General features: G+C 42.0%; 1 protein-coding gene across 4 annotated transcripts in view; it reads right to left on the bottom strand.

The window, feature by feature from the left end:
* BICDL1 (BICD family like cargo adaptor 1) overlaps positions 1–14,581 on the bottom strand; it is an 86,492-nt gene that overhangs the window by 19,595 nt on the left and 52,316 nt on the right. For 2 of the 4 annotated variants that reach the window (XR_013992489.1, XM_081037076.1), the window contains exons 3-5: positions 6,017–6,133; positions 5,104–5,115; positions 3,065–3,211 (exon numbers count right to left, since the gene is read on the bottom strand). Coding sequence is in view for 3 of the 4 variants with exons in the window: in XM_081037076.1 (XP_080893202.1) it covers positions 3,065–3,211; positions 5,104–5,115; positions 6,017–6,133 (276 nt within the window). In the remaining variant the exon portion in view is untranslated. The remainder of the gene's footprint in view (positions 1–3,064; positions 3,212–5,103; positions 5,116–6,016; positions 6,134–14,581) is intronic. The other 2 variants (XM_081037077.1, XM_081037078.1) reach the window with 1 other exon arrangement.

Raw genomic sequence — 14,581 nt, 5'->3', positions numbered from 1 at the left:
CCGGTGGGAACTCCTCCAGCCCCCGTTTTGAGGAAACTCAGAAAAAAAGAAATTAGAGTTAAAAAAAAAAGACATTCCTAGGAAGCGTTTGGCACGATTACAAACGGCATACTCAACTGGCAAAGCGCTTTACAATGATCTTCTCGGCACTCCATGTTCACCTCAGCAGGAGAAGCTCAGCACAGACAAGCACAAGCTCTCCTCCACTGGATAAAATTAGTTCAATTACTCAGGTGCACTCGAAGGGGCTTCATTAATTATAACAGCAAGAGAACAAAAGACCAAGACAGGTCTGCCCTCTGGTCAATAACTGATCCACAGATTTAGGGAGAAAAACAGAACCAAACCATGGAGGAGTCTATCAAATATAAGAACCCTCTAAAATGAGAAATATCATCCTTGTAACGAAGATGACACTAAATGCACTTACACGTATGAATAAGGACGACACCAAATGCCTTGTGCTTGTACAGTATACCAAGTTCGCGCTCACAGTCCTTACAGCCCCTAACACTGGCAGAAGTGGGGGCACTCTCCCTATTTTACATTGAGGAAACTGAGAGTGTGATGTTAAACGATTTGCCTGATGGTACATGCTCAGTGGCACAGAGAGGGCTAGACTCCAGGTCACCTGCTTCTGGGGTCACCCCACAGTGGGGTGCTCTCTGCTGATGAAATCCGCCCACTCACTGGGACGAGGACCCTGCACACATGTGTAAGATGCCCAGCTGGGTATGAAGTAGGGCAGTTAAGTGGCCCTTAAAGGGATAAAAACCTTCACTGGGTATTAAGACTTCAGCAAAATGCCCGACTTAAAAAATTTATTGGGTCTTCAATAAATAATGATTTTTATCCCTATTCTCAGCCTGAAAAAAAAAAGCAGATTTAGATTTGATCGGTGGTTTAAAATCTGTGCTTGACAGAAGAACTCCGATTACATAGTGAACCAGATCAAAATGGGGTGGGGGAGCTCCTGCGACTGTGCAGACCTGTGATCCTGCCTGCTCAGCCTTCCTCTCATCCCTCATCTCAGGAAAAGGATTAAAATCATGGGATTATATACATTCCAAAGCCACTACCTCCACATTTCACAAGTCTATGATTTCTGACCATTCAACGACTAGCTAACTAAGCCGGAATTTGTATTTCTGTATCAGTACAGACCATTTCAACAACAGAAAGGGTCTTCCAGAGGACACTGGAAATTAGCAGCAGCTCCAGGACAGTTTCGTATGAAGAACAAGAATTACAAATGGTTGGGAAAGAGAATTCAGCCCATAAATGCAGATTTTCCAAATCAAAGCAGGAACTGCCTGAACTGATATAGGCCCTGGGGTGAGTGAAGAAGTTCAACCAGAAAAAGTGGATGTGCAGATGACGAGGACAGGAATGGGACGTCACATGGGACTCTTGCTGCTAGAGAACGCACAGCCTACTGTGCCAGCTGGTCCTGGATGGTCCACACTGGTCCTGGCTCTTCCCCATCCCCAGGTCCCCAATTCTTGATTTGAAATAAAGACTTTTCATTTGTGAATTCATGCTAGACTGAACGTTTCTGTTAGGCAGTGGCAATTTTTCCATTTTTTGGTACTTTTTCCCCTTCTCCTCTCCGTACTCGACCTTGGCAACCCTCAGGGGAGTGCTTGATGGGGTAATAAATACTGGGGAGACACATGACTTCCAGAAGCTAGTGAGAGACTGGAAGTCATCCCTGAGCACCACGTAAGACGGGTGGGAAGGTTCTAGTCTCGATTTTACCAAGGACTTACTACACTACTTTGGATACGTTATTCATTTTTTTCCCTAAGCCTGTTTTATAATGTAAGCAAACTCACTCTGTTCCCTGTAATGAAGCACAGGAACCTTCATCGCTATTATTATCATTAACCTTAAAATATGAGCAAACTCCTTTCTATCTTGAAAACTGCTATGAGGCTTTCGCCAAGAATCATTTTCTATTCAACAGTTACTGAGGCCCCAATATATGCAAACTTAGAAACCGAAGGTACAAAAAAACATGGATGAAGACGTATTGCTCATTTGCCCTTAAGAGTTTAATTACTCAGATGGTAGCTTAGCTTATGGGGTCAGTAACAAGTGACCTTAGCCTAAAATGTCTCCTTATCCCACACCCAAGGGCTTTCCTCAGCAGCTGACCATTAAGCCCAAGGGACCTCCCAGGGGTCTGGGCAGGGACCCACCAGATGCTTGAGCAACTTGGCCAAGCACCTCCACACAAATGACACTACTGCAATCGATTCCACTCCCTGGCATATGCCCAGAGGATGACCAAGGGGAAGCAATGCCCTCCTCTCCACTAGCCCTGGGTGTTCCTCGGCCAGCCCTGCAAAGCTTTCTTGGTAGCAGATGCTAAACTCTATTCCTGGGGACGCTTGCTGGGAGTGATTATCTTGTTTAGGGGGGTGTTGCTTGTCAAGTGTAAGCCTGGGGATTCAGCTGAGGCCTGGTGGTAGTTCCCAAATAAGGACAAATATGGCCACGAAACAATTTCCTTCAAGGGAGAAAAAGAGGCTAATTAGGTTCACAAAAGGGTCAGCTTGTGCCTTTTCTAGTAACTGGCAGAAGCAGGATATAAGTCTTATTGTGTTCAGTGGGCAGCTTCTTGGTTTCTGCTCAGTGCCAGCCAACTAAATCCATCAGCCTGGGAAAGCAGCAGTGGAGAGCATTGTGAACCAAGCACAGAAAGTCTCAGGCTCCCTCTGAAATCTCTAGCAGATTTCACAAACCCCAGGAGGCAGAATGACACCCCCGGTGTTGTTCCAGCCATATTAATAGCCCAGAAAGAACTCGGTAAAACTGCTCGAGGGGCTAGTGGCTCAGAACAAAATGGAAGGATGACGGGTGGGTAGCGATGCGTTTCTTCTCAGCAGAGCCAGATCCGAGTTAGTGAGCGCCGAGAACCACAACCAGGCCCGCAGGGAGGCTTCACCCACTCCTGACCCCGGAGGTGGCAATGGCCTCCCAGCCCTTCCTTCTAGCTGGGCAGCTAAGCGCTCCTTTGATCTGGCTCTAATCCGACAGAACAGCTTCTCTGTGCCAGTACCTGTAGGTCTTTGTCGTGGCCCTGTCTCTCTAGGATCAGCACCCGGTCCTGTAGCTCCTCCACGGTCCCTTGGAGCAGGTCATTCTCCTCTAAGGTGGCGCTGAGACGATGCTCCAGCTCCCGTTTCCGATCCGACAGCATCTTGATCTGAAAGGGTGGAGAGCCACGGGGGTGCTGTGGGGTTATACCGGGCTGATGAGTAGGGAGGGAGGGACTAGCCCCCAGACATGAAGGCTTGCGTCTCTCCAAGTGCTCTGCGCAGGGGCCCGGCACCCCCATCTCGGAGATAGCAGCTGTGAACTCCTGAGCTGAAGTGAAAACCCCTCCCCTCTAGAAACCTGTCTGGGAAGGGGTGGGAGTGGAGCTCTGGGGAAGCTGGAATGTGGGATGCCAGGTAGAGGAAGGGAAGGTCGGTGTTCTGGAAATTCCACAGATAAGACAGAAAAGGGCCCCACCTGGCCTGCCCACGACTTGACTCCAACCCCACCACTGACAAGGGCGCGGAGCTTAACCTTCTGTACCGTTCTTCCTTCTCAAGTCATGAGCACAAGAAAATGCCCAAGACAGCCTCTGGAGCTGCTGTATTTTCATACTCTACGGCTCTCTGTCCTTTCCCCTCGCTGGCAGGTCTGGCTCTAGAGGTCCCAGTTCAGACCTCAGTTAGAGGGGAGCCAGCAGGGCACAGAACACACAGAGTGCGTGCACCAGCCTGTGTTCTGGGAAGGAACAGGACGTGGCCACAGTGAAGAACTGATTTCACTCTAGGTAGGTTTTGCTTGAGCAAGTAATTTGTGAACAGAAGCAATTTCTCTCCTTTTATTAAACAGGCTGGTATGTTTGTACACTATCTAGTCAGCCTCCAAACAGATACAAACCTTTTAGGAATGTCTGTCTAGTCTCTTCAGTTTCAGTTGGAAAACAGAGGAAAAGAGATGCCAAGTTTTCTCTGGCCTCAAGGTTTGCAGGATGAGAAGCTGCGTTAGCATTCCCCAAGGCTAGCTATGCTTCCGCCCGAGAACAGTGCCCTGCTCTGGACGATGGGGCACCTTCACAAGTCCCGCCAATTGCTGGTGACCTTGGTGGACTTTTGGAGTCCTGCAGGTTCCAATGGCTCCTCCTACTTATTAATTCCCTGATGGACTGATTTCTTAACCAGCCTCTCGCTTATATCCTCCTGATGTGGTTAAGAGGCTCTCTGCTCTCTGGTCTAGTGTGGATAGCAATTCACTAAAGGGACCAACCTCAGACCTTTTCCAGGGGAGATTTCAAAATGAATGTCTAACTTGTCCCAGGTCCTCTGAAATCCACCTTTCCCTCTGCTTTTTGGCTGTTCTCACTCTCAGCACTAGAATTCTGTTCAGAGGGCACAGATCTTCCCTGGCCACCAATCAATCAGATAGGATGCCGTCCTGGGGAAATGAAGTATGTGGCCTTTGTCCAGAAAGATCAGGTATCTGGCCAAACAAAGAAATATTGTCTCTCAAGTGTGCACCTGGGTAAGGGACTAAGAGGAGCAGGCTCCTTTTGTGAATGGGCCCACTATTCCCCACATTGAAGCAACGTTACCCACGTGAAGGGAATTCTTACTCTAGTTGATTTTCATTTAAATACCCTCTGACCTTTACATTTTCCTTCCCATGGAGAATCTCTGTTTCCCAAGTTCCACTCAGTGAAGTAATGAGGCAATGTGGTTCTGATACACAACCCCCACCCCATGAAGTAACTTATCTGAAATGAATGATTTCATAGCCTGGTTTTAAAAAGTAGTAGTGTTACCGGACGAAACAGGGCCTTAGATGGCCAACTCCCTCACCCCACCACACACACCCTGAAACTTGCGACAAAATCTGGCAATAAACATTCCTGGGAGTGATCCCGTGTCACGAGGGGCTAGATATAGTGAAGGGAGTGTGTGGGGGAGGGGAGAGAAGACAGGCAACTCAGAGGAGTCAGCCCTTGGCAGAGGCAGTTGAAAGGCAAGTCATGCACACAAATGGTCACAGACAAGCATGCCAAACCCAGTGGAACACACTACTTACTTCAAGAACCTGCTGCTCAATCCCAGTAGGAATTCCAAGGGAAGGGAAGAAGGAAGGGAATGAGAGGCAGGAGAAAAGAGAAGATATTGACAGACTTTAGGAAAAACAACTTCAGGTCGTTTACGAAGCAGGGGAGCTGGCCCGTTAACCGGGCCTGACCACAGAGAGGGTGCACACCCCTTGGTTTCCCGCCTGTCCCTCAAAGTGTAACTTGGCTGAAGTGCTGCTCTTGAGACACTTAGCTGAGGGGTCCTCATGAGTAGGTGGAAGCCTCCCCAGGAAAGAGCCCCTGTTTGGGCTGGTGATAGGAACCCCCAACTTGTCCTCACCTCACACAACTGGATTCTCACAGTGGCGTCTCCTAAGTGCTACTTTCTTTTTCCCTCTGGCCCACACTCAGGGCCATTGACCCTGATGGCCTCTCATACGCTTTTAATAACATTACTGTCTTCCAAACACCACACTCAGCGCTTCCATGTATCAGATCATCAGATCCTCACAACAACCCTATGAAGCAGATACTTCTATGACTCTCCCTGTCCCTCTGAAGGTGGGCTGAACCGCACCCAAACGGAACACAGAAAGGGAAGATGTCGTTTCCCATCTTCTAGGTAGGATCGGCCGGGATGTTTGTGAAGGGATCAACACATTCAGGAAAAAGTAGGTCACTCGTGATTTCAAAACCCTCAGCAGTAACTCTGAGCAGCCCTATTTTTCCAGACGGCAGACTACCCAGAGAATGTGGATCAAGTGTTCCCCGTTTAGTGTCTCACAGATATGTCTCTCTAGAGATTTTGGTTAGAGCAGGCTTTTGTTTCCCAGTTCAGAGGGCTCCTTATCTATAAGACCGGTTGCAGTGCCTCGGATTTGAAAAGCACCTCCACCTCCAAGCACTGCTGCATGGGCAGCTCACCTCAGCCTGAAGGCTTTCCAGACGGATGATGTGCTGGTTGGTTGATGAGTTTTTCTCCCGGAAGTCTTCTCGCAGGGCGTGTACTTGCATGGAGAGTTGCCTCTCAACTTCTGAGGCCTGTAAGCAGAGGAGACTCACCAGTTGTGCCAAGGAAGTCTGTTCAGATTTTTGCTTTTCATTTTTCAAGTCTCTTTGCAACTCTCTATTCTATAAGGAATACATGATGAGATGCAGGTCCCTTCCCACTTCACCCTGCTCCATTTTGTTCTCTGGTCCCAAACAAGATGAACCCCTACCCCTACCTCTATCATGAATGACTATCTAGGTCCTAACCACTTTGCTGATCAGAGGAAACAGGTTTAGGAAACAGTAAACTCTCCGATTTAGTTGTCCTCATTATCCCTCTGCACACAGCAGAGGCTCTGCAAACATCTACGACATTGAGACAAAGTCTCAGTATTTTACATGAAAGACTAAGACAGATATACCTACTACCTTAGAAATTCCTTTATTTCTCCATTCCTTCAGTGGGGCCCAGGAAAATCACCTGTCTGCAGTTCTCACTTCTGCTCTACATGGGCACTATTTGAAACTCCGTCAAGTCTTCTAAGATGTCTGCCTTTCATTAAAGACATTTTTTGCAACTTTTAATTCTCTAGGGAGTGCTGGCTGAGGTGCTCATTTCCCACCCTGATCCATTTATTCTCTAATGCTGAGACACAGCAAAAACCAAACACCATTTGGTGTGTCAGCACATTCTCTTGAATATGCTGGAGAGTCTTAAAAGGATGCTCCTTTGGTAGGCCATGAACTCTAGGCCCCTCCTGAGAGTGTAGTCCAGCCCCACCACCAGGAGTGCCCTGAACACTGCCCCGTAGAGAGGAGAGCTGCAGGACAGGGTAATGGCCTCAGTGCTTTCTTGAAGTCAAAAGGGGTTAGTAAGCTTTCTGGGTTCTCAGGAGAGATCACTGTGTGCTGAAAGGGTTAGGAAAGGCTTTTGGAGGAGGTGGGAAGGTGATAATGTTGAAATGGTAGGCTAGCTGTTCAATGAGGCAGTCACAGTAAAGGTTACATGTTCAATAGTTCTTTTTATCTTCAAGTGCTATATAATCAATTGTCCATCTTTTTTTTTGGTCCCATAGATTCAACAAATGTTGTCCCCACCCCTCCCACCCCCGACTAGAGAGGCACATAAGAATCTTAACCTATAATTCTAATTTTAAAACAACAATTAAAAAACACACAACAAAATAAAATCAAACGATCTCTTTTTCCTTTTTATTCTAAATTTAATTTCAGTTTGTTTTAGACTTTTTAATCACTTAGAAACACAGAGTTAGTTATCCTTGCTTAAAAATAACATTAGTAACATTTGTTGAGTGCTTATGATATGCCAAGAACTGTGCTAAAAGCTTTAAATGCATTATATTAATTGTCAAAACCAAAGTAGGGCCTATCACCCTCAATTTACTCCTGCGGGAATAGGCTCCGGAAAGTAAAGAAACCTGCCCAACATCTATCTCAGTAAGTGATGACATCAGAATGGTAAACTTCGGGCAGTCTTACCCCCAAATTAGGACTGCCATACTGCCTTCTTGAAATAGTTTTTCCTATTTCCATCTGCTCACTGTTAAAACCAAACTTTACCAGTTTAATTTAGTGAGGCTATTTTCCTTCTTTTAACACTAAGCTATCTTATTTAAGACTTGAAATTTCTTCTAATAGAATGGAGGGCCCATGAGGACAATTCCATCTCCTAAGTTCTGCAGTTTGATTGCCTGGACTGAATTCAGTTGAGTATCCGGGTTTCAAACATGTTTAGATTTGCAAAGTGCTGGGACATTCAGGCAGTTGATCTTATTCTGAGCATCACCACCTAGACACGAAGCATGGGACAAGCAAGCCGCAGAGATGCACAAGGGCTACACATCTCGCCAGGTGGTATCAGACATGCTGCTATGGACTGGTCTCCTCTCAGAGCAATCTTCTGAGAAATAAAATGTGTCTCTTCCCACCAGGAAGCCTGACTGCAGAATCTGAGTTCCTAACCACTAAGCTATAATGTCTCCCTTAATATCTGATGCCTCAGAGGTGCCCAGGGAGGGAGGGATGCTTTTAGCCTATGTCTCTCATTTGAATCTCCAACAGCCCTAAGGGGGAATTGCTGGCCTGGTGTTGCAGCCAAGGAGGTGGAGGCTGAAATGGGGAGCAGCACTGCCCTGGTCTTTGGCGTCCCCATTCTGTGCTCTCCCACCACACCATGGCCACCTCCAGTCAGGTGGTCAATCATTTGCCTGAGATGATGATGATGATGGAGGGGAGGCATCAACCAGACATATAAATCTACCATTTGCAAGGAACTAATGCACCTTTCAAAAAAAATTACTTTCTTATTTTTCAGAGATGGAATCTGGCTCAGATCTTTAGACCTGGCTAACAGAACAAGTATTATCGACTTCTGTTCATAAATTAAATAATAATCTCTTAACTTTGTACACAACTCTAATGTTCTAAATGCTTTCTGATCAAAGTATCAGGAAGCCCACACAGCCAGTTTTTAACTCCCTAATGAACTTCAGAGCTTCTACGAAGTTCTTAAGCAGGAGTTGGCCAGGTTAACAGTGGTCTTTCTGAAAGGACCTGCTCTGCGGCTAAAGGGAGAGATGGCACAATGGAAAAGGAAGTTACGAGTCAGATGGCCAGGGTTGGAGTTCTCGCTCTACCATATGGATGTGGCTCCGTTTCACAAATTATAGACACATTCCTCCTTTACATAGAAACACAAAAAAGGGCAAGTCTAAAGGAACACCCGTTTCCCTACTTCTAATTCAGGAGCTTATGGGACTAAGTCAAATCACTTAAGGTTAGGGAAGTAAAGAAAGGAAAGAAATATTCCACTGTTACAAATTCAGGGCAACTGTGAAAAATAGTAAAAGATCCACGGATCAGCTGTTTGCTTAAAAACCAGGTACTGAGAACACCGTGTATATGTCACAGAGCACTGTCACATACACCGTCCCCTTCTGGGGTCTGCACTGAGAACAGCCTGTTAAGTGACTCAGCCAACATTATGAAGGTGATGCATGAAGCTAAAATATATGGGGAAATACAGAAATATTTAGCAGCCATATCTTTCAGTTCAGGTCTCCTGGTGACCTTTCAAAGCTATTCAATAGCCAGCAAATATCCAGGAGCCATACCTCTCTTGGAGATACAAATTTTCCTACTTCTGGGTTTTGGTGGTGGTGGTGGTGATATTAGGACAATTCATTCTGATAGTAGAAAATGGCAGGCATGGGACTTATAGTTTATTTCTCAAATTGATGAGTTTTGGCTACCACGCATGATTAAGCAGCCAGTAACAGCTGTGGCAAAATTGTGGCAAAGAATGACGTGTAATTATAGGTGAATATAAAAAAGATGGTATGATTTTAGCTCAGGTATTTGTTCTTCTTAAACTCTTAAATTTTTTTTCCTATAAAAGTAACAAATGTTCAGATTAAAACAAAATTAAAGGGAGGAACATGTGAGATGTTGCTTCCAGGCATATGTCGTCCATTTGGCTCAAATAAGCTCTTACAAAAATTATCAAAAAAAATATTAAAGGGAACCAAAGGATTGAAATGAAAATTAAAATCCTTATCTCCAGTCATCAGTGCCACTCTCCAGTGATAGCGCTAATATAATCTATATTGGAGATTTTTCTTGTGAGTCTTTCTACAAATTTTCTACTCATAGCTATCAAAAATATTACCCAAAATTCTGGCTTTAAAAATACATACTCATATATTTTCCATGTCAACATGTAGATCTACCTTACTCTTTTTAACAACTGTATGGTATTTAGTTATAGGAATACACCATAATTTATTTAACTAGTCCCTACTTATCAGCATTGAGAGTATTCCAATTCTTTGCTATTATAAACATTACTGCAGAAACATACTTGCTTACTCATCTTTGTGTTTGTGGGAGAATATCCTAGAAGTGAATAAATTCCTATAAGTGGAATCTCTAGGTAAAAGGATATGCATATTCATTTTGATAGGTACTGCCAAACTGTCCCCCCCAAAAAAAGGTTGCCTCAATTTATATCCCGACCAATAGAGTACAAATATGCCTGCTTCCCAATACCTTGTCACCCTGGGTATTATGAAACGTCTTTAGCTACTTCTAAATATTGTCAAAAACATCTCTTTTACTTTCATTGCATACAGAGCTGAGGATTAAAAAAACAAGACATTCGAGAAATAACTAGTTCTGTCAAAGAATGCTGAAAATTTAACACTTATATAGTCCTTGAGCTATGTTGAGCTATTTTGTAATCTGAGTGCTTGGGTTATTATTGTTAATTAATCTCCAAACTGGCAAAACAAACTGACAGTGTGTTCCTTCTGCCTGATATGCATGGTTTGATCAGAGACCATCTAGGACAGATTACTTGCCCCCAAATGAGCAGAGCTGTTCCATGATTACTCCTACTGAAGTGATTAATAACATATGAACATTTCCGCAAACTGGAACATTTAGAATAAATTTGTTTAAACTGGCCAAAGCAGAACTATTAACTATATACTTTCTTGTTAAATGGAGGGAAGGAAATTGCCTTAGTTACACACGCGCATCCATTTAACTTATTTGTCAATATTTACCTCACTCTATGCAGTATAATCCTTTACTATAGTTATTTGTTTTACTGATTAAATGGTCCCAACCTTCGCCATTGGGAGCTCCTTCAAGGTGACTTCTATGCCCATTCAATATACCTCCATCATTTTTTTGAACTCTTGCTTTCTTTCTGGCATCACAAAATGTTCCAGGCTCATTTTGTATTTTTCCTGCTTCAGTCCTGGAACAAGCAATTTTACCAAGGAGGCTTGGTTCATTTATTAGAGATCAATAGTTAGAAACAAAGATAGGAGCACTAGGTGCATTTACAGTTTATTGCTACGATCACTTTGGGCCTTCCCAGAGGACAGCAGTAGGAAATAAATGTATATACAGTAACACACTTATAAACAGACATCTGTAATTATTTCTCAATCTATCCATTTCTCTCTGTGTGTGTGTGTGTGTGTGTGTGTGTGTGTGTGTAAAACCATAAGTTCATAATGGTATCTTCAATTCCAGTCTAACACCAGAGTTCATTCTAGTCTTCTCTTATTTATAACTTCTTTTTCCACTAGAGAAAAACCTGGTTCATTATCCATGATATATTTATTTATTTGTTCTATTAAACACATACAGTACTGTCAGCATCACTAACCCATACCTCTGTGAAAAACAAATTTATTAACTGCAGTGCAATATCTGTGTATAGTTCCTTTTTCTTAAACCTTGTGATATACAGCCAAGATTCTTTTCCAAAGGTAGTTATGTTAGTTATTTTCTTCTCCACCCCCTTCAGTTTGGTTGTTATTCATTTGTGGTGTCGTTGGTTTATTTGTTACTGTCTGTGTTCCATTTATTCGTTGTAATAATTTGCATAAATGAAACATTAACTATCACTGTCTTGTCAGCTCTTTAATGCGTCTAAGAAGTCTTTTCTATTTTCTATGGCATTTTTAGCTCCTTGTAGTAGAAGGCTCCGGCCAAATAATCCAGCTCACCATATCATTAGAAATAAAACCTTTTCTTTGGAAAGATATTGGTGAAAATCTTTTTGTCTTCATACGTTAACGAAAATATATGTACTATATGTGTGACAAACTTCACTTCTGAGTTCTACTTTGAAAGGCTCTGGTAGGAATTGGCGTACTGAAGCCTAGTGAAAACAAAAAGGCTATTTTTCATTTTTTGCATTCATTTATCATCCGGGAGATGGCTATCACTTTTACTACTATGATCAAAATAGTAAAAAGGGGGCTTATCATGTAATATGCTATCAGTAGGCTCTCAAGCCACCCATTACCGAATTTGAAAATTTTAAACAATAAAACCTTGAAAATAAGAAATGCAGACTTCTGGTTAATTGGGTTTTCCAGTTAGCAAAGACTAATCATAAACTCATTTTTGGTTTAAATTGGTATCTATTCTTTTTTCTAAAGTATATTCATCTACAATTCTGACACAGTAAGATTGCGCATTCCACTTCTACTCAGGTAAAATTCTACTACCACCATCCCAGTAACATGTCATTATAATTGCAAAATATGGGGAAATCCCAGATACCTAACAGTTAGGGAGTGGTAAAGGAAATTATAACACAGCTACTTGATGAACTATTATGCAGTCATTTAAAGTAATGATTAAGAAAAGTAATAACAACATGGAAATGCTTTTGATACAATGCTACACGAAAAAAGAAAAAATCTGTATGACCTGTATGATCATAACTAATTGTATACACACACACAAAGCCTGCAGAGTGGAATCAGCAAAATGCTAACGATATTTTTAAAGCATACCAACATGCTGTAATGGGGTTCTGTTACATTAAAATTGAAAAATAAATTTAATTATTTTGAAAGTAGTATTCTAAAGCAACCGCAGTAAGTTTTAAATAATTCACCCGTTGTCTTAAATTAGAACAAACTCAAAGTTGTTGCTCTAATAAGCATTTTTAATAAGCATTTTTGAGAGGGAGCCAAAGGACGATAGAAAAACGTGTTGAAGCTAAGAGTACTGAGTGTAGGAGCTACAGATCTAGGTAGGAATCCCAGCTCAGCCCGTAGCAGCACAAGTATGACCTTGGGAAAATGACTTAACCCTTAATATCCTCATCTGTAAATGGAGAAAGTCAGACTACCTCCTTCATGTTATTGTGAAGATTAAATGAGATAAATGGGAAAATGCTTAGAACAGGGTAAAGCACATAAACAGATGCTTGATAGGTAAACCCTGCTGTAGGTGTTACCCTCATCCTCATGGCCACTCTCACTGCCACCCCTGAGATATTTCAGACAGATGCCTGTTATTCATCATACCCTGGCAGAAAAAAAGGTTGAGAATTTTTCTCTTAAAGTAAAACTCAGTAAATCAGGAGGAGTATTAAAATAGTATATCGTTCCTATTATAATTTCTAAGTTGATTGTGCCTTATTAAATCACAGGGATTTTAAGATTGCAATTATAAAGAAGCTCAATGAGATACAAGAGAACTCAGAAAGGCAGTTCAATGAGCTCAGGAAAAAAATTAATAAACAAAAGGAGTATTCTGCCAAAGTGACTGAAACTATAAAAAAGACTCAAATAGAAATTCTGGAGTTGAACAGCTCAATAAATGAGATGAGGAATGCATTAGAGAGCACTGGAAATAGAGCAGACCAGAGAGAAGACAGAATTAGCAAGCTCAACAATAGAAACCTTGAAATGACCCAGGAGGAAGAGAGAGAGCTAAGAACTTAAAAAAATGAAAGAACTCTATGAGAACTATCTGACTCCATTAGAAAGAGCAACATAAGGATAATAGGTATACCAGAAGGAGAAGAGAGGGAGGAGGGAACAGAGAGCCTACTCAAAGAAATAAGTGATGAGAACTTCTCAAGCCTATGGAAAGAAGTGGACTTTAGGATAGCAAGAGATAACAGAACACCTAATTAAATCAAGCAAGACACATTTTACTTTATTTATTTATTTATTTATTTATTTAAGGAGGGTGCAGCTCAGTGGCCTATGTGGGGATCGAACCGGCAATGTTGGTGTTATTAGTACCACGGTATAACCAACTGAGCTAACTGGCCACCCCAAGACATTTTATTAAAATTGTCAAAAATAAATGACAAGGAAAGAATTCTCAAGGCAGCCAGGGAAAAAAAGACTAATCTACAAAGGAAACCCTATTAGGTTATCACCAGATTTTTCAGTAGAAACATTACAAGTCAGGAGAGAGTGAAAAGACATATTCAAAATAGTGAAAGAGAGGAACTAACTATCAGCCAAGGATAATATCCAGCAGAATTATCCTTTATATATGAAGGAGAAATAAGGGCTTTCCCAGACAAACAAAAGTTGAGAGAATTACCACCACAAGACCTGCATTACAAGAAATGTTGAAAAGAGCTCTTCTATCAGAAACAAAAAGACAAAAGAATACAAAAAATTTTGAGTAAGATGACTAACAGGAGCAGATATTAAATAATTATAACATAAAGGTTAAAGGGGGGGAGGACATTAAAAATAAGTACTGTAATTTTGCAATGAATGTACAACATAAAAAGAGATAATTTGTGACAACAAAATCTTAAAAATGGAAAAGACTGAACATGTACAGGTGAATAAAAATAAAGAGGCAATCAGAAAAAGAAAGGACTATTGTAGGAATGTATGACACATTTTACACAAACCTAATGGTAACCAGAAAACAAAAATCCAGAGCTGAGAAATGAAAAATAAAAAAAAAGAGGGAATGGAGAAAGAAATAATAGAAAACCACCAAACTATAATAGCAGATAAAATCACAATGGAAAAGAAACAATGGAGATATAAACATCCAGACAACAAAACATAAAATGGCTGTAGTAACTCCTTATACACGAGTATCAATAATGTAAATGGACTGACCTGAACAATCTAAAGGCACAGAGTAGTGGGATGGTTTAAAAAACAAGATAATACAGAGTGCCAA

This window comes from Rhinolophus hipposideros (genome assembly GCF_964194185.1).
Source record: "Rhinolophus hipposideros genome assembly, chromosome: 24".
Classification (NCBI taxonomy): domain Eukaryota; kingdom Metazoa; phylum Chordata; class Mammalia; order Chiroptera; family Rhinolophidae; genus Rhinolophus; species Rhinolophus hipposideros.
Note: the sequence above shows the minus strand (reverse complement) of the source record. Positions and strands in the feature narration are given on the sequence as shown.